Source organism: Spea bombifrons, chromosome 6 (assembly GCF_027358695.1).
Source record: "Spea bombifrons isolate aSpeBom1 chromosome 6, aSpeBom1.2.pri, whole genome shotgun sequence".
Lineage (NCBI taxonomy): Eukaryota > Metazoa > Chordata > Amphibia > Anura > Pelobatidae > Spea > Spea bombifrons.
Window position 1 is genome coordinate 40,902,640 of NC_071092.1, and position 21,720 is coordinate 40,924,359.

General features: G+C 40.0%; 1 protein-coding gene across 1 annotated transcript in view; it reads left to right on the forward strand.

Moving 5' to 3' along the window:
- AGBL4 (AGBL carboxypeptidase 4) overlaps positions 1–21,500 on the forward strand; it is a 494,372-nt gene extending 472,872 nt beyond the window's left edge. The window contains exons 12-13 of the mRNA XM_053470228.1: positions 14,137–14,233; positions 21,353–21,500. Of these exons, the coding sequence (XP_053326203.1) occupies positions 14,137–14,233; positions 21,353–21,461 (206 nt within the window). The 3' untranslated portion in view covers positions 21,462–21,500. The remainder of the gene's footprint in view (positions 1–14,136; positions 14,234–21,352) is intronic.
- The last annotated feature ends 220 nt before the right edge of the window (positions 21,501–21,720 follow it).

Sequence of the window (21,720 nt, forward strand, 5' to 3'; positions counted from 1 at the left end):
TTTTAATGCATCTTATAACATAAAAGGCCTTGATGAATTTTAAATGTGAAGGTGACGTCACGATTATACAATATGTAGCTAAACAGGGATTAGTATTTCTTGTTGCTTTTACGGGCAACAACAGATATGAATGTGGGACGTCTTTTGTCACCAGATATAGTAGATTGGGGGATATAATAGGTGGAATCAGATGTGCGCACTTACCTTCCAGAATGGCAGGGATATATTTTTGAACTGTATGTTAAATCTGAATTACTTTGTAATATATTGTCAAAGGGGGTTATGATTTCAAACTTACTTTTCTGGCAGTCAAATGTTTAGAGATCTATGGTAATCTCGTAAAGTATATGCAGTCTAGTGCAACGGCGTTATAGCAATTGTACAGCTATATGTAATACAATTAAACATTGTGCAGTGTATGTTATAGCATATCCCATATAATATAGTGCAGTGGAGTTTAGATATATAGAGTAATACAATTATATAGGACAATGCAAAACGATGACATAAGTCAACAAAAGTCTGCATTTCCCATGATGTAACGTGAGGTCATATGTAAAATAGAGCTATAGTAGCCAATCACTTTGGTTGTGTCAATGGTAAATGATTAGTGTAGGAGTGATCTGTATGAGTAGAGATTTAACTTTAATCCAGGCTTATCCATAAAACTGGTTAACCCTTTGAGTAAAGAGTCTGCTGTTTAAAGGGACACTCCAGTGTCACATGCAGCTTTGTCAACAGAAAATGCATATTAAAGTACTTTGTAACATGCACTCTTTAACCTGTTAAACCATAAAAATAAAGGACTTACCTTTTGGAGAAGTGGCAGCACACTGCCCCCTCCACAATCACGTTTTCATGCCTCCCAGTGGCGGGAAAGAGCTCCCACTGAAATAGGAGTAAGTGCTCGGAGGTCTCATGAGACCCCCAGGAGCTTTTGCTGAGCCAGCACTGCAGTTCCCCGGAGGTGAGTAGACCACGTGAGTGCAGGCAGCAGGAGATGTGTTCCAAGAAACTCATCTTCTGCAAGCTAAGGAGCAGGTGGGGGTCCGCACGAAAATTTAAAAGAGCCCATCGTATGCATTAAAGTGTATATGATGGCTGGAGTGTCCCTTTATGATGTGGTTATAAGAAGATTTAAGAGCTGTACCGTGATTAAAAATACCGGCGGGGAATATTAAAATAGATCACATTCTGCGTCTTTAAATCATTAACTCAGGCTGTGCCAGAGGCTTCAGCACTGTGTTATAATTCCGCCCGGCTCTGATTGAGCTACATAAAACTCTTCTGGTTGCGCGGCTTCTTATTGCCATGGTGGCGGATCTCTTAGCATATTCCTTCACATTTACGGCCCGCGAGACTCAGTCGTCTCTGAAGGTTTATTGCTTTGTACGAATTCTGTGGAAGTGCGGTGTGCCTCTGCATTACAATAGGTAGAAATGTTACCATCTTAACTCCTTCCATCCCGGGGATACTTGTTTCATATCCCAGACTCATTTTCTTTGTTTGGTATGCGCTTTCTGCGGTCTCTGTCAGGAATATTATGTATGTAAAGTAGCCGTGCCCCGTGCGATAAAGGCATAGAGATGGTGGTGGGGGGGTGTAGATATTAAAATGATTGAATATTTGTGTCATTGTTTCATGATTTATATCTGGTCAGAACAGCTATGGAATTAATGAAGTCTTCTGCTTGGTCACAATGCATGCAAATAACCATTACAGGATTTAGCGGTTATTATCCTCAGCCAGGGGAAAAAAACAACCGTTTAGAACAGGTGTGAGGTTTTATTCTGATAATATAAGAATAGTTTGTCATCATTTTTGTCGCGGTTGTAAAATCCAGTGTTTTATACAGTAATGTTAGCATTGACTGTTTTTATCTCATTGTGCGCCAATAAATTTCCTTTACCTGCAGATCTGGAGGTTTGCGATATTTTGGGTGACTGTCCTGTTATAACAGCACACTGAGCTGATTCTTTATGGCAATTCTAATAAAGTCCGTTCATCCATAGACTTTCATGAGTTAGCGTGACCCGCTGGGTGATTAATACTGAGCCATTCAATTGTTTCCCACAGGCAGCATGATAAGAAGTCAGGGGGTTTTATTCTAGATTGGGCTAAGATAACAGAGCTGGAACACATACAAACGGCTAATATGTAGTTCTCTGAAACCGTTATATTATGATAAAACTATAATTCATGGAAATCATTTAGTGTTTACTCGGGTTATCTTATTACAATGCACAAATATGCAAAAATCGAAGAAATCAGGAAAGGGGCAAATACTTTTTTACAGCACTGTATACTACTCCAGTCTAACAAATAAACCTATCTAGGGTACATTAAAGCTGTGATTTCATCTTAATTTTGTCACGAAGACATTTAAGATATTTAGTAAAAACAAATATTTAACAGACTCTAATGTATCCAAGACTATATTAGATCATTAAATCGGATCAGCAGTCAGAATATCCTAGTTGAGGCGATCAAGGATTTTGATTATGTTCTGAACACACCTTTAATTTCAAATACAAGGATTCAACATAGTCCAAGGAGAAAGTAGATTTCAGAAGAGACGTTACTCTAGGATAATAATCTAAAATCAACAAGCAAGTGAAATCTGAGCAAATGTTTCTCCTTTGTTTTTTTATATAATGAAACTATTTAAGTTTTCTAGCTCATGCCTCATAGTAAAAAGTATAGCATTCTATGGGAAGTGATTTGACATTTCAATAGAAAAGAAGCTTGAATTATAGCCTCCTCATGCTCTGCATCAGGCCTAGGCTGGTCATCTGGCACACCAGGCAAATGCCCAGTTACCGGCTGGATATGCCCGGCTGCATGTTAGGTGACCATAAAAATGGCTTTAAAGTCCCAGCCCCGTCTCGTCATCACCAATCCAGCCCAGTCTACTGCTAACCCATCCGCTTATCGCAGACAGTCTAGCGCAGGGGAGTCCAACCTGCGGCCTTCCAACTGCTGCAGGACTACATCTCCCATAATGCTCTTTCAGGGGCTGGCAGAGGAGGATGGGAGATGTAGTCTTGCAGCAGCTGGAGGGCCGCAGGTTGGACGCCCCTGGTCTAGCGGGTTAGTGTGCCAACGGGATTATGGGACTATTATTGGAATTATCACTGAAGCAGGAATCAATGACACTAACTCAGTATAATGCTGTTGACCAGCATTTTGTTTGAGGTTTCATTATTTTCCTATTAATTCCAATGAAGCACCAGGGTGTTGAGTAGACTTGAAATCATTTTAAAAACACACATGATCAACTCTTCCATAGACAGTACTCAGCTTTGCTATGCCTAATTAGAAGGTATGTTACTTCACCCGTCCCCACCAGTATCTGCCATTATAAAATGAGCTTCAGTAGTTGGCTTCATAGACCCGCGTGATATTCTGCATTGCCACTGCTGCCACATACTTCCATCCGTCGACGCTTCTGTCTGCTAACAAACGACTTGCATTATAATCATTAAGCTATTAGTAAGAAGCAGCCTCAAGTCAAAAATGCCAAGCATTCGTTCTCCGGCAATAAATCAACGTGAAGTTCTGGCAGTATTTGTCACTGGGAAATATTAAAGCTAAGGAACGTTGCTGAAGAAGATTTCATTAGTACCAGGCTGTCTATTGAAAGTTTTAATGATTCATGTTAAAGAAAGCATGATTTGCAACATATAACTAAACACATTTTAAATAAAAGGATATGGATATAGTATTAAATGTATAGGCCTTGATATTCCCTTTCATGTTAAAGAAAATTGGAGTGCTTGGTTCTGTACTAGAATTAGTGGACTAAGCCGTCATGCAGAAACAGGTCATGCCAAAAGCCGGTTTATATCCCAAAAGCCCCCAGATATTCCAAATGACATCGCTGGAAACAAAGCTTACTGTAGGTCACACATGGAAAGTAGGTAGATTATGGTCAAATGTAATGGTATGTCGGCGGGAGTAGAATATTATTGTATATACTATGGCATCAGGTCTACTTTAAACCTATCCTTGATGGTATGGCTGCAAAAGGTTCAGTTTTAGAATACTGATGTACAGAAATATATATTTGGACATTAAGCAAACAGCCAAGTTCTATTATGAATAGAATTCCTGAGGATTTCAACTTCAGGAATTACCTGCAGTAGTTGAAGGGCAAAGGTAGATCTCCATGAAGCTAAACAAACTGTCACACTGAGTATAATACATCAAGAGCTCAGCTACCAACAGTTTCCCCCATCTTAGGGTGTTACGTTTGGGGGTTAAAAACCCATCAACATTTCAGTGCCCAAATCAGGACACCTGTGTTGGAGTCTGGATGATTAGGTGGCAGGACATGTGCTGTCCTGGATGTGGACAGGACCATCATTCTACCATACGTGGTGCTAAGCTTCAGAGCATTGCAAGGACATCACATAGGAGCTAGAACTGATTTTAAAGCTCCCAGGACTGATCATGGGAGATCACAGAATCTCGCCACTTGGCCCTTAGCAATGGTTATCAAAAGTAGCACAATGGGGTTGCTATGTGGGACATAGCCCAAGAATCCTGATGGGCCCACGGCAACTGGGACATTTGGGTTTCCTGAACACACATCATATTTCAGTAATGCAGTTTTTAGTCTATGTGTTCTGAAAGGGGTTAACTCAAGCCTCAATGATTTTCCATTTTTATTTTTGAAATTGTGGTTTGCAGGGATTTCTCAAGCACCCTCTGTTGTCATTATTTTGAGTGGTATGAAATTAATATTAGCTTGAAGAAACAGGTAATTATTCCCCCTGTTTTGTTATTTGCACCTATAATTAGCGCTTTACCTGCTGGGAGCCATAAACCGAAGCAATTACGCTTTGTTAAATTGCTGATTGATACCAAAGAAATCTGAAAATAAGATTTTTTTTTTCTACCTGCTCTGCTGGTCCAATTTGTCCCCTCTGGCTACTTAAAGGTTAAAATAGAAACCAGATTGCTGTATTATGACACTTTGATCAGAGTTAATTATACGTTGTATATTTTAGAAAAAAAAAAAGTAATTTCTCTTGATTGCATATTACAGGGTTGGAAATGAAACAAATAAAAAATAAAACCCAAGATTATATTAGCTCATTTTTACCAGCATATGCTCTTTCCCTATCATGGGAAGCCCCATGGAATAAAAGATATTTTTCTGCTTGCATGTAAAATTGATTCTTTAGGGCAATGCTAATAAAGTCCTTTTCTCCATAGACTTACATTAGTCAGCATGTTAAGCTTTGTGATTAAGACTGAGCCTTTCTACTGTTTACCACGGGCAGTATGATAAGACGTCAGGCCTTGTCTAGTAAATCAGACTACAATAACAGAGCTAGAACATATACAAATAACTAATACGCAGCTCTCCGAAAACATTACATTTTGTGAAAACAAGCACACACTGGGTCCAAAAACATGCACTGCTGTATGCATGAAATAAGTTTAAAATGTCTGTATTACTTGATTGCTGGTTGAATAATGGACAGATAATAATAAGACATACATAACACCTTTATATCATTCCTCTGTGTTCATTCCATCTTATTACAGCAGTAAATTGCAACCTTATGTAGGGAAATTTGTAAGGACAGGCATAATCCTGTGTACTGGGTTTAAACCTTAGATAAATACACCTAGTCGTGTTAGAAAAAGCTAGAAAGTTCCAAATAAAAGGATAATACATTATCAAATAAAATGTAAGCCGAGTATTCACCAGCTCAGACGCTGTACATCCACCAGTTTGTTACCAAGTCTTTACATTTCGGATGAAGATCCTGGAAACACCACATAGGCTCAAAGAGGTGGATTACGAAACTTTCAGGTTTTCCACCACAATGGTCTCGGTTTTCTTTGATAGGGGCAGAAAACATTTCATGTGTGCAATTAGTGGTAGAAATATGTCCTAAGCACTTCTACTCATTAGATGTAGCCATGATATATGAATGTATCTTCTTCTGTGGTCCTACTTTTTTGGGTTGACCCAGCTTTTGGTGAAAGGCGCCAGGGAGCCTTATTACCCAGTGGGCTGACATCCCCTAGGCCAAGTCAACTTGGTCAACTTGGTCAACTTAGGCTAGAATACCCCACTTGGAGAACCTGAACTGTTTATGGTATTGGTAAGAATGAGGTGACATTGTACTCTTCTACATTAAGGATGATTGAGTAGACTGTAGTAGCCAGACCCTAATAAACGTATAACGCAGTGATTCAGTTCACGAGCTGTAGCGATTGAGTCTATAGATCATCATTAGACAGCTAAGCCTTGAAAAAAGTTTTGCGCTGGAATTTGTAAAATAATATTTTTTAGGCCTAACGTTGAACTAAGTTCCTCAGACTTTTGGGCCTGTCACGTTTAATGGGATGACAGTAACACTTTTACCGTTCAATGCTTATTTATGTAAATATAGAATTGTTTTAAAGTCTGGAAGGCAAGTCCCTTTTTTTTTTTATTAAACAGCATTTGATTTTAAAACCGAGAGAAACTGAATATCACACATACATATTCATCCTGATAAGGTCTTCCTTATACATCAGTATGATGAACAACCTTGATTTCTATTCATGTTTTCCGGAGATGATAGCCTCACATTTGCTGGCAGACTCTTGAATTAGAATTTATTTAATACAATGGTGACTCGGGGGTTTTGAGAGCCCATAAGCAAAAGATGTTGGTGGGGACATCTCTGACACACAGCCTGAATTATAAATAAATAAATAAATAAAACTAAGTCTGTCCCAAATAGTTGAGGATTTTCAGATTTGCCCACGTTATTCCATAGTTAGTGTGATGCTATCAAAGAAGACTAAGGGAACCACCAGTAATATGACGAGGGGTTATTGAGGCTCCAAACCTTTGGAGAAGACAGTAGTAGGGGAACCATTAAATCAAACCCTTTTCTCTTTCTTGATTTGTAGTCAAATTTATGCTAAATCTATATCATCTCAAGGTCTCCCTAAGCTGTTGCCTATAAGGTACCATGACTGATGACTTGATTGGTCGAGAATTAAGTTTAGGTGACCAATCTGAAGTCCAATTTCCAGCAAGGCTCTGTTTATCTGTGGTTTTGCAACAACACAATGAATCCCGTATGTGACTTGGAGCAGCTAATGTTTGGAAACCTTTAAATTACGAGCCTAAATTAACATCCTTCTTGATTTCCATTTGCAGCACTAATTAGCAATGTTAATTGGATGTTTGATACAAGCAGCAATCTAAATGCCGCCCATTCAAGTTCAAAATTATTAATGAGTTTGGCAATCTCATTGTCTGACGAGCATCAAATTATATTGTTTTACTTGTAGTTTTTTAAAAGCAGCGTAGGAGGAGACGGTGAATATTTAAATGTTTGGTTTTTTTCAGCACGCAGAGATGATACATTGCAGTCTCAATATTATTGAACCGCTGGATGTCATTGTTATTTAGTAAGGCTCATTTGTACTAGAGTTTTGGAAAGACAAGGTTGTTGCCAGGAAGTAGTTTTAATAAAAAAGTTAATTTAAAAAAAAAATGCTAATCACTAGTAATCCTTCAAATCAAACTCTACATTGCGGTCATTTAAGAACATATTTAAGAAGTTAAAGCGGTACTTCCACCAAATTATTATCACTGCCTAATATCAGTTAAAAAGACATTTAAAAAATATATATATTGCCCTATTTTGTTTTTTCTTTTTTTTAAGAAAGCTGCATATCTGTGGTCTTGGCCCAATATACTAGACAAACACCGTGACTCCCTATGATACTGTCTTGTGGTAAGCAATAGAATGTCTCAGTCTTAATAGCCCAGTCAAATTTCCTGTCTACTGACAATCTATGGAGATATGGACTTTGTTTGCTTTGCCATAAAGTATCAGCTCAGTGTGGTGTTTGAGAAGGGAAAGGAACCCAAAATATCACATGGCTGACAACAATGGCGGCCTCCATGTCTGGAGATGACGTTCCATGGGACTTTCCTTTTAATATTGTCTGATAAAACCTGTCCTTAGACCACTTCAGATAGTTTCAGCCAATCTGGGATGGAATAAATTAATTCATAAATGGCTTCATCCAAAGCATTTCCATTTGTTCTTTGAGAGAACAAGGGGCCGACACAGGATGGTAACATGGTAGCTAGATAATGAAGGATCTTCTGAAATTATATTAATAAATGAATGTACTGAAATTAATTGTAACTCTGTTAAACAATAGACTACTCTTCCCGGAGCAGCTTGTAATGGACTTTCTGGTGTTATACTAATTGCGATGTATATATTCTTTGTTCACAGTTTACGGTACTCTAGACGAGGTCCGACCGGACCACAGCCACCTCCATCCATGCATCAACTAGCAGGCATGGGCAAACAATAGTGCCCATATAAAAAGGAGATAGGGAATCAAAAAGTGATACAACCCATATCCCTATTTCCACCGTTAACATGCATTAAACATTTTGCAGGTCTTATATTCAGAGCAAGGATTTTTTGGCATGCGTTTCTTGTTATCGTCCTTCAACAACCTAATGCAGGTCCCATTATTTATTTGCTTATATTTACTATTTAGCAATATTACACTTTACTTCAGTAAGAGGCACCAACGATTCTCGACAGACCAGCTTATCAGCAGTAAGTCAGCCCAATTTAGCCCAATTTTGCACAGCTGACATATGTTGATCAATAGCGAGTTCTGAATTTAACAAGCATAGAATTTCAATTAAACTGAATTACGGATGTGGCGAGCCTCGCACCCCTTGACAGAGAGGGCTGCTTTGCAAACAGTAGCGCAGAGCTTCCCCGCCGTGCCGCGCTGCGTCCGCGCTCTGCATTCAGAAGAGGTCGGGCTTTCAATTTCTCATCTGCGATTAATGCTTTACCAAAACCGTGTCATTAAAGAAAATTGTGTTTCTTTGTTTTTCTTCGCCGGATTTTTGTAGGATATTAACCCTTTAACTTTCAGAGAGATCACGGGCAAAAAGGAAATTAAGTATTTTCTTCCAAATATTGAAACGGATAAAAGAGACCATCACATGAAAGTTTGGGGGTATAGGATGATGTTGAACCCCAGGCTTTTGGGCTGCTTCAGTTTGAGCAAAGTAGGCTGAATGAAAATGGTTTAAATGAGTTTGACTTATTTTAGCAGAGAATACAGAATTTCTGGTCTGAGGCTTTCTGGGACTGGAATTAAGCAAGTAGTTCAATATTGCAGTATAAAAACATGGCCTTTAAAGTGATTGAATGGGAACTTACCCATTGTACAGCGCTACGGAATTTGATGGCGCTATATAAGACAATTAATAATAATAATAATAACTTTGCTAAAAGTCAGTAATCTTTCAGCTTGTAATTTTTTTTTTTTGGGGGGGGTTTGTAATTGTTTTGGAGATATTCACTTTATAAAGTTAGCTGAGCTGAGATCAGTGGCAGCCTGTGGCAGAGCCAGCATTATCTAATCAATGTTCTGTCCTGGAGTTCTCTCCTGGATTTAAGTTCTATTTTTTTATGTATATGTTCAGCTGCAATCTATAGACAAACACTATGACTAAGGGTAGGCTACCTAGAGATCCCCCTTCTTCTCGGGGAATGTGTAGGGCAGGGCTTGCCACATGCGAGGGCATCGCTAGGTCTGCGTGTACGGTGGGGTTAGCCCCAGAAAGCCTTTACTGGGCAGAAAGTAGGTGGATAAGAAGCACTTGACCCATCTAACCTGCCTACTTTCCAGATGTAAAGACTTAGACCTTAATCGGTCCTTTCTCTTGTCTTAGAGTCAGGATAGCTTTATGCATGTTTAAATTCCATCATGGTACTAGCCTCTACCACTTATGATGGAAGGCTGTTCCATTTATCCACCATCCTCTCAGTAAAGTGAAGCTTGCTTACGTTACATCTGAGCTTTCGATCCTCTACACTGCTGCCCAACCACAGAAAGAAGAAACTGACCCAGAGGCCAGTGAAGGTACACCTATACTTTGTTATTTGAAGCATACTTCAAAGTGGTGGGAAAGGAACATTACGATGAAGAATATTCCTTTAATTGCTGTTAATTTAGCCTGAGTGGATGAACATCCTCCGTGGCACTCCAAGCTAGGACGGTACACACGACAATTTCAAGAGTGAGAAGTTGGTTATTACCTTTTCAGTCATAAAGTTAATGAGAGTTCCACAGTGTAATTAATTTTGTGAAATTTATGTGCGGCGGTCCCCGGTAAAGTCAAGCATTTGGCTTTTCCTTAATGGATGTTATTTTAAAATATTTTTAACTCCTCAGATACCAAAAGGAAGTTCAGCAAATTCGCAGCGAAAATAGCAGGGCAACTCAAGCATTTACATGCGCCTTGATTCATATGATGGATGACTGTCCCATTTAATTGTATGCAAATGTATGGAAGGATTCGATAAAACCCCTTTCTACATTTCTCCTCTTTCCTCAACCCATCCTCTTGGCTTGGTAAAACATCTGCTCAGAAGTGTGCACTCGTAGTATACTCACTACCTGCCAGCTGCGGCACTAATTTGCTCAACATTTCCGTGGGGTCTAACGAGATCCCCGCGTGCCTGTGCAGAAAGTGCTCTCATTGATTTAAAGGCTGAAAGAACTGGCTCAAGAAGGGTTGGTGGTCCTCCTAAAGGAGGGTACTTCAATATACATTCTTCAATGGTGGGGCCGCATAGGGGCACTAGAATGTTCCTTAAATCCTAACAAGGTCCTGAAGAAACCTCTGCTCGAAGGGTTTCATTCTGTGGTTGACAAGCTCTTTACAACGGCCTCTCGGACAGTTCTGAAAGAATAATTGGACAGAGGACGTTTACCTTCACCCATAGAACGAACTCGTACTCCTGCCTGATGATCCAGACACTGAACTTGGACCGCCTGCCATGACCTATTGACTGTTATTGACTTGAGCAAAATGCTGCCGCCAGATTTTTTGATTGAAGACAGGGAATGGTTCGGTCTCCAAGATCTTTACCTCTGTCGCAAACACAACGTTACCGTACAGATGAAGAATGTTCAGACGTGTAGGATGCACAATAGGTATTATTGGAAGAAGAAAAAATATTGGTATAGCATATAATGTGTAATGTATTATACATATCACAATATATATATATATATATATATATATATATATATATATATATATATATATATATAAAATATATATATTAAAGAAATTACGGGAATATTGTGCTTAGAAGAGTCAGACATAAATATGAGTGAAACATAATAACTCAGACTGTTAAACCGTTAAACACAATCTTTTTCTGATATACATTTTCCTATTAGGAAAAAAATAACATGTTGATCTTACAGTATTTAGCCTATATTGGTGACTGCATTCCACCGCCCCACCTTTCTCTCTCTGCTTAGTTGAGAGTTATTATTTCTCTGCTAAAACCCTAAATCTCTTTTAAAAGACTGCAGGTTTTAATTGAAAATTCTCAATCAATCCGCTCCTCCCTCCTCTTTGCCGTTCCCTGCGCTCCAACACTCAGCCCCATTTGCAGTAAATAATCTTTAGATCGGCTTCCTGCTCCGAGAAATAAATAATTTGGAATTTGTTGTATCCCATGTGATCGCTCGGCTTTAAATCACTGAATTTCGTACTGAGCTCAGACGCAGGGAAAAAAAGAGGAGTCCATTGAAGCAGAACTATTACTTACGAAGACTGCATTTTTATGGAATGAACAGTTAGCACTTCTATGTTTGAGACAGCCCTTCTGAAACAAATTAAGTACCTCGAGTAACTATACACCGGGCTTGTCGGGAAACGTACACGTAAACGTCTTTCCCAGGAGTACTTTCTGAGATTGTTTCCATAGATTTATAACCCATTCCAGTATAAAAACACTTCAAAAAGTATGATACTGCTATCTGCTCCATGACTAACCATTGCAATTTCCAGGGTTTACCCAGAGTCTCCGACACTGCTGCCCCAGTGTCTAGCCATACCCACTCCATGCCAACTTTCCCTGCTACTTAATAATTTCTGGGGCGAGCCCCATTTCAATTTGGGATAGATCCATGCCTATACTAGTCCTACACCAGGTCAACGGGCCAAACTGGTATAGAGAATATCCCCTGGGCCAGTGTCCAATTAAGTAATTGGTGTTGGACTACGCAATAAACTTCGACATCATTCCTATACGGACGTAGTGCATGGCCACATATATCATACAGGATTACATCCACCAGTCACCAGCTTGCCAAGCATTTCCCTGGTGTGCCTGATGGACAATCTGGGCCGAATGAGGCCCATGAGTAATCCTTAGTCCGATGTACCACAGTACATGTGTGTGATCCATTTGGGAGTCATTGGGGGCTTTCTATAACATTCAGCCTTTCAGAATACCTATTAGACTTCTATAATTGATTTACTATATCTGAGCGAGGCATGGTCCTCCTTATTAAAACGCTGTAGAAAATGTCACTGTTCTGAATATGCAGAATGTAATTACAATTGCTATCCTACAGCTTGATCCAACCAAGAACAGTCATTGATCTAAGCGAGCTAACTGATATTTTAGAAAGGGGCCCATGAGATCTCTTTAGGTGACTTGAGCAATTGTAAGTAAGGAAGAGAGACTCGAAGAAGCCGTGCTTGTTCCTAAGAGCAAATAAAATAAATTGTAATTGGCTCTGTAAACCTAAAGAATTGTGATCCACTAGGTTTCACCATTGGGCCTACCTTTGCTACACTTTTTGAGTTTTATATTACGCATAGACGGTGTTCCTGGATTAGCCTCTGAAAGATCTAATTCCAAGTACTAATATTAGTTCATCGAACTAGGCTATTTTTGGTAAAAAGAGACTCCATCCTCATAACATTCAAGAAATAAGTTAACAACATTATCCAGGAAACAAGCAAATGCCCTTCACAAAGGAAATTAGAAAAGAAAAAAATCAATATTATTGGCAAATGAGGAACATTGTTGATTTAATACGTAATTGCGACTTCACCTTACGATTGTTTAAAAGGATCTGTTGAAGGGATTTCTAATTGTGATAGAAAAATAGCATTAAACGAAAGGCTGCATTTCTGAGTGCAAGCAACAAAAGCTAAATTCTGCTAAACCGGTGTAGGAAAGCTAATCTGATTAGATGTAGAAAGCAATGAGGAGTTAGAGAGATTTTCCTTCGGTAAAATAAAATTCCAAAAGCCTTCTGGAATTCCATGGAGATTCATTGTCACGTCATGTGTGTGTTATAACAAATTTCCTAAAATAACCTTGAAACCAAGCATCCTGGACTTAACATTACATAGTACATCTTGATCAAGTGTCTACTACAACCACATTGTCTACTAATGTGTCATAGCTCATCTTATTCATTTTATTGGTTGATGACCTCATATAAGGTTTTTTTTACAACATGAGATTGTTTAAAAGGAAGACATAATCTATAGGTTTTGAGCTATAGCTTTTAGAAGTCCTATGTATTCGGTAAGAAGCCGAGTCACCTAAGAATAGAGATGACTGACTAATAAAAGGAGGTATTTACTCACGCATAAGTCAATAGTAAGACCCCACTTTGGGGAGGTTGAGGCACAACTGGAATTCTCTTTGATGTGGGTGTTTTGCCTTCTTTTGGATCAATGGAAAGGTTGATGGACTTGTGTCTTTTTTGTAACCTTAATTAATATTAAACTATATTAGTTCAAGCTGAGCCACTCAGATCCAGATCCCCTTCTTGCTCCACTTGTGTTAATCTGGACTCACTCATGGGTATGAAGTCCTTGTGTACTATCGGACTTGAAGCCATCCACGGCATTTTAGCCATTTAACTTTTAATTGTTCCCCTTTGATAAACCATGTTAAAAGATGTACCGGAAGCATGCCCACAATGACTAGGTTGGGTTTGGTTCCGGAGTGTTATACCCTTGTGTCATGGCTCACAATGCGATGGATCTGCTTTTTAGACACAATCGCAGTGATGACCCTCACTGTCCCTCAAGGTCCAATGCAAGTTACCAATTTGCCATTTCAGGGACTAAGTGGAAAAAAGAAATAAAAATGTGGAGAAAGACCTCATATGGCATATAGAACTACTAATTCAAGTTAAATAAATGCGCAGTACAATTTAAATTGCTCTTACTTAGATCAAATAATCAGCCTGTATTATTTTACATCCCTCAAGAATTTCCTTAATTAAAGATCTCAGATATGAAGCTTGGAAGAAACGTAGCCAGGACTTTCATGGATTATTACCAACTTAACAGCACGACGGAGGGTCTGGGAACACCTGTTCCTTATACACGGTAACAATATATTGAAAAAAAAACGTATCCAGTAGGTGTTCTTATTATTCTTGCGCATGTATAAATGTTCAATGCATTTCACACAGCTGTACAATACAAGCACCAAATACTTTTACTGGGGTTTTACAGGAAGAATAGTCATTTCGCAAGTGACCATGTTAAAGGAGCAATCAAACCCTTTTCTAATTGAAAAATATAGGAAAACAACAATAAATTCTATAAAACAAAAACAGCTGTGTTTGGCCATGTCCACCTACTTTGCTCCCATTCCTCACTCGCCAAACAGTGTCTGGGGTTAGCCATACCCCTACATGTGTAATATGTCATAGTTTTCAGGAAAATACAAAAAAGAAAACAAATTCCAATTTAGCGTTAGATAGGAGATGAGTTTGGACCCACGTTTGGACATGCCTAATTATGGCTGGGGCCAGATCTCCATAGACCATGTATGTCTAGAGTAGGGTTACCATGTTGAGGGTCACATATACATATCACGTGCTGAGACTCAGTGGCATGTATATTTGGGAAACTGGTTCCCCCCAGTGAGTTTATACATCCTACATACTGCAGGGCAGCGTTGCCCTGGTCTCGAAATATAAATGTGTCTTGGAACAGCTGGCTGATATGGCAACCCTACTCTAGAACACAAATAAAGGTGATCAGTTTAAGAAAAAGTATCACCTATTCTTGCATATGCTCCACTCATAATGGTGCTTATTTTCATTCATTTTGTGTGTATTCATTCATACGCAACTGATCTTCTAACCTTGTCCCACCACCTAAACCTCCATTCATGTATTTTTTGGCCATGTAGATTATTAGCCTGTTTGGGCATAGAGCTGGGGATAGAAAACCAGACCTGGAGATAGAGTTTTAAATCTGAGTCACTTTCTAGAAGTCACTTTCTAGCAATAAACACACCATTTACCTGCTCGGTTTTCTTTTTTTTTCTGTATTGCCACCTGCATGAACAAGCTACAAGGAGATGAGAGCGTCCACTGAGGCGTGTAGGCCAATTGTGCAGAGCAAGATAAGAATACAGAATGAATACGGAGAAAGCCAGGGAAAGGGTCATTGCACCCGATGCACAACCAATGTTCTCTGATCTACTTGGCCTTTATACTGACAGAGTTCATATTACTCTGTCTGACCCTATTACATACAATCAGACTTATTTGTGGTGGGCCGTGCAAGGTGAATTTCATGGCTTTTCAGCAGGAATCATCAACCAGTGACCGGAAAAACTTTCAATTTATTTGAAGATTGAAGACTATAAGCTGTACACAGGAATAGACTCTAACCGATTATTACTTCCAAGGATGAGGGTATAAAAGGGTGGGAGGTCCTGAATTAGTCCGCTTTATGTTCTACCAGGAGCTCAGTAGGTTGTAATGAAATAGAAACATTTTTCAGGAGCAATACCACTTAATTTTGTATTAAGAAGCACTGACTTCTGGGAACCTCCGAACCGGAATATATGCTCAATACACCGGTATTCCTATCCTGATCGCCTATCAATACTAAAGAGCCAAAGAATTTGAATGCGTTGGTAGAGGGTGCCGGGAATACCCGGAGTCTTTGTCATCTACACATGACACATTGTGTTTCTATTTGTTGCACCTCTAAGTTGGCAACATAGAGACACATTGCCTAGTAAATGTTCAAAAAAAATCATATTGTCTCACTAAGGTGCACCCCATCAAATTGTACTGTGTGGTGCACTGATTTACGGACAGTGCCCTCCACTAATATTGGCACCAGCGGTAAATATGAGCACAAAAAGGCTGTGAAAATTGTCTTTATTGTTTAACCCTTTGATCTTTTCTTAAAAAAAATACACAAAAAATGTCATGGATATCAAACAATTGCAAACACAACACAGGTTTATCCAAAGAAATGAGAAATATAGTAGATCCATACTACTACATATTAGAGCCCTGCGCGGGACTGCTTTTTTAATCCCGCTCCCGCTGTTTTTAATCGCGCTCCCGCAATGTGGGTGTTCCGCTCCCGCCACATTTGTGGCCAATCCCGCCCGCTCCCGCCACATTTGTGGCCAATCACGCCCGCCTCCTTACCTGATTTCCCGCGCAGTCCCGCAAGGCTGCCCTCAAGTTGTTCCCTCACAGCGTCTCTTCTCTTGCTCTGCCCAGGAAGAAGGCGGAGTCACGGGAGGTGACGTCACATCATGTGACTCCGCCTTCTTCCTGGGCGGTGCAAGATAGGAGACGCTGTAAGGGAGCAGCGAGAAGGCAGCCTTGCGGGACTGCGCGGGATTACCGGGACCCGCAGGTACAGTGCCTGACCGCCCGCTCCCGCCCGCAGCCCTAGCAAGACCGCGCGTGGGACCCGCCTCCCAATGCAGTCCTCTACTACATATCTCCCAAGTGTCCCTCTTTAAGAGAAACAGTCCCTCTTCTGGACCCCTCTGTTCAGCTTTTCTTTCTTGTAATCTCCTCTCCTGTTTCTTAGGAGCTTTAAAACCCTTTTAGTCTGTCTGCAGTCACAGACACTGACATTGAAGAATAATGAGCCGGGGAATCCAAGGATTATTATTATTATTTCTTTTTTAAATATCACTATAATTCCTAAATAAAAACCAGGCAAGCTCCAAAAACAAAGGGATGGTTTGCCTGTTCTCCCTTCTTTGTCCCTGTCCTTTGTGTGGACTCTAATAAAACAATAATTTCATTATGTGAATCCAGCCTTCTTGTTTATTCCAATTACCATGTATATACCTTACACTTTTTATTGTATAACATTTGGATTATAGATTACAGTTAATGGCCGAATTACTCTTGGATGAAAATAGCGTTTTGAAAAGCCATCGCTTTATTTCCCCCCCGCTCTCCACAAAACAGCTTTGAAAATGTTATGCATAAAATGTGAAAAACCTGTTTCCCATTCTCTTAATAACCCGCAGAGTACACAGTATGATAACGCTCCATTCTGACCAACTCGCTAATTACCCGGAGATTTCTGCTTAACATTGGGGTCGCTTTGCCTGCATTTGCAGAAAACCAATTATAGTAAGGTCAGGCTTTCTCTGTCACGGCGCAGAAATAAATGTTTATGAACTAGTTATTACCAATACCATTACTACAGCAACATGGCGCTAACAGATTCCTCAACACAGCGTATTACCAAGCACATCACAGGCTGTCCAGTTATTCCATCAGGAACCAAATGGAAATTAGACTTAAAAATAGAGCCCTAATTAACTTTAATAGATGTGCAGTCCTAGTGCATGCATCATAATGAACCGTGGCAGGTAACAATCGTCTTGATACATGTTAGCAAAACAAAATGGTAAGAAGCCATTTTGGATTGTTAATAGACCCTATACGAGACGGCTTTTACTCTGGCGGTGATGTATCTGGGATGGGTTCTGCTTTAGGCAGTGCCCCAGTCACCCCAACCGCTTACCTCTGCGGCCACCGTCCTCTGTGCCGAGTGTCGGGATATGACGCCAAATCTTGGCGGCAATGTATTTTAAGGAAGCTTCAGGTGGAGTAAGTTCCCTGTGGGGGCTGCGTTGGTTGGCACAGACCTCTATAGTGCATATGGTCTGGTTACAAGGGAGATCTGTTATGTCCCCAACTGGCACATAGGTCAGTGGTGTGCTGGGAAGTCTGGCCCTGTACACCTATAACTTATACAGGGCTTCTTAGCAATTCATAATGTCTGAAAGCACAACTCATATGTGAAGACGTGCCACTGCGCATTCTGATGAGGACAATGGTGGGCTGGGGAGTTTCGAAACAAACGGAACAAAGTCATCAGCAAGTGGTGGTGATAAGCCGAACGATTTAGTACCCTTAACAGACAGACAGTATGCTATCCAGCACTGCCCAACACACAATAAATTGACCGTAACCCACAATTGATCGGGGGATTGATTCTTTCACGGTGTAACTGCTGGTTGATACGATTTCTAATGATCCAACTCTATGAGGCGCCTTTCTGTTTATTAACTCTGTGGCCTTCAAAGCCAAGCATGTGCCCAAGTGGTGCATCAATAATAAATTCAGACATTCTGATGAGTCCAGCTGTGGTTATTAAGAGGAAACACAGAAGTCCAAAAGAAATATAATTTCCTCCTTCAGCATAATTAGGTAAACGTTAGATGGCATTGTCAAAAACCTACTTTTATCTTATGTTATTCCCATAAACTTCTTTTATTGGCGGGCTGGGAGGCTGCCATTGTTGTCAGTCATTTGATATGTTGGGTGGCTTTCCTTGCTCCACACCACACTGACCTGACTATTTACAGCAATAATACAGCTAATAAAGTCCATTCTGCCACAGACATTCATTATCCAAGGTGTCCAACACAGTAGTTAAGACTGAGCCGTTCTATTATTTACCACAGGCAGTATGACAGGGAGTCCGAGTGTTTGTCTGGGCTAACGTACCAAAGCTACAACAAATACAAATGGCTACTTTGCTTGAAAACATGATATTAAGCAAAAACTGAAAAGAAAACATCACAATAAAAAATGATTAGCCTGCTACTAGTAATAAAAATATGGGTCATCCCCTTTAGGGAACGGTAGGGGGTTGCAGTAAGCCTTTTCTTTTTTGGGGTTGTGATAATGCTTTAACCCTTTAACAACATATATTAATCAGACTCTTACTGTATAACTGAGACCCTTTGAGATTATATTTGCTATGGAAAGCTTCAGATGAAAGAAAGGGTTAAGAGGCTGTGATTTACCGTGAACTGCAGGCTTTGTTGGGAGGGTCGGACACGATGTTTAATTAGAATATACTGTTTCTGTTTGGCTGTGTAATTAAACCAGGGGGACTCAACACCTTGTTGTTTTATGTCCATTAATGCTTATTTAAACCGGTATTAAGGCCAGGAAGCTTTGGAAGGACTACATCAGGAATCTCTTTTCTGTAACACAGCTGGATTTAAGTCTAAACAAAACAGCAATACCAGCGAAGACAAGGAGTTAGCCTTTGATAATCTATTATAATAATGGAGAGCTAAGGGTTTAACCGTTTCAGCAGAAATGTGAAGTCTGCTCAAAAGCGGGGGGTGGGGGGTTAACTTGTTTTGCTCAAATATTCTCCAAACGGACACAACATGAAAAGCAGAGAATCTTCTGCGTTGCCCTGAGAGGTAGAGTGAATTTACGGTGCGGTAATGTCCCAGAGAGTACATGTTAAACTTTGAAGCCAACCCGAAAACTGAACCAATCACACACTCCGCACATTGGATGCACTCAAACAGTTAATTAAAGGATATCAATTTCCCTCTGGAATATGATTAATGGTTAGCACCTTGGGAACTGAGTTAACCTTTTTATAAGATAAGAATGAGTTAAATAATTTTTCACATACCATGGAAATTAGATTTCTACAGACATAACATTTAATTAAAAATATCGCCGATTAAAGGCTAATTATACGGCGTCTTCTTTTCGTCCCTAGCGGAAAAAAAAAATCCCTGCCCCTTCCCCCCAAAGCCCAGCCATGTCACCCTTTTAATAATTATAATCTGTCATCTCCCACCTACACGCTGTAACAATATCTGCACAGAACATTAGATGCGGCTGTCATAAAAAAAAAAAATATCGAGCCTTTCTATCTACACAATGCGTGGGATCATCGAGATGTGTCCATTAAAAGGGAAATTCTTACAAACTGTACGGCTTGGACAGCCTCCCCGCAGAGGGCTTACAAAAATATCATTTTGCTACAATTACCCTGTCGAGTAGTTAGAAATCAGAATATACGGTTAGTACCAACAATGCATTATGTTTTCCAAAGCAAAGCAGCGGCGTAGCGTTAGCTCCCCAGCATGCAGGCTGTGCAATATTACTACTGCAAGCGCATTAGTGAGTACACGGCCCAATCATAAATACACGTTATGGTTTTACAACTCCGCTTGGTAAAAACATACGGGGATGATTATATTTTCATGTTAAAGGAGCGGCTATAAATAGAAGCGGCAGCGATGAGAGATCGAGAATTAAAATACGAGCTGCAATGTAAAAATATGTATATCGTGAACAAGAATACAATATAGATGATGTATTTTACAAATATATATTTATATGAATTTAGCGTTTTATTATGCATTCCATATTTGTAATGTCTAAATTGAAATTGCCGGGGGGCAATTTTACATGTTGTTGACATGTAAAGTGCTGCCCCCTGCAGTATTTGGAATGTATAACGGAGTAACTCAGAGGAGGGTAACCAGGGAAGTCAATCATTTGTATCCCAGCAAGAGCAAGCAGAAAGCAAACATGTTTTTTCCCTTTTGATAAATGGTACTGTGTGTTAGAGGGGGTATCAGTGCCTAACCATTACACCCTCAGGGTAGAAAGCTATAGTTAGAATTTGCTGCAACGCCTGTCTTTATGTTACTACTTATGGATCAGTCATGTAAAAAGTGAATTAAAAGGCAATGAGATAAGCTATTTAAAGTGGCTCAACCCATGTACCCGTTTCAATTTGCCCCGGGCTGGTACCATTTGTCCGAACAGGGGGTCATGTTATGCAATGTTAAAGGACCCTGTTGTAGTAGCGCAGCAGCATGCACATGTGAGCCTTCCTAATAATAATAATAATCAGAGTCACTTTCCTCTCCTGCCAACAGGTGGTGCTATGGTGATTTTTATTTTACAATAAATCCACTTTATTAAAGCAACCCTCTTCTATTTTTTACTCCACTAACTAAAACATCACACTTTTGAAATGAACAAGAACCCACATAAGGAATGGACGCCTACCTGGAGCCTCCTTTGAATTGACCTGCCAAATACCACCAGCCATAACCAAATTAACAAACCGGTGGGTCGGGCACCAGAATTCCACAACTATGGGTCACTTTACTTAGTCCTTAATCCAGTCAACCGCAGATCTGGGTTGCCCTCAAACTTCATCTCTCAAAGGCAGGAGCCCAATGCTAGCACCTTCTCTTAACTGAGCCTTGTGGGCTGTCTGAGCTTGCCTATTTTGCCTCCCATAGACTCGATCAAGCCCCCTTTATGCTAAGACCACTCCATAAGCATACTGTATCACTACATCGTGCAGGGAACGATGATTACCTGATCATTCCGCAAGATACAAGTGATGTATAATGTATTTTATCTTCTTCCCTAGCAGAGAGAAACCTCCAGCCATCACCGGAATGTATCAACCTGGAACCGGGGTGACACGTAGAAACCGCAAGAGTTCAGCCAACAGCAAGAAGCCACCAAAGCCTTCTTAAAGAAGAAAGAAAAAAACAGGCAAAAACAAATCGGCTAAACAAAGTTCCACTGAAGTGTGTTACACCTTTCTGTGGCACGAAGCTAATGCTGTCCTCGTTTTTACATACAGCGGTCGGGCTAAAAAAGTTCCATCTTCTTTTACAATACTAATATAATTTGCCTGCCGCACAGAAACGGATGGCTTATTTATTCAGACGCGTTTAATTTCTGTTGGATTTCTATTTGTTGGTCGCTTGCCTTTTATGTGCTTGATCATGC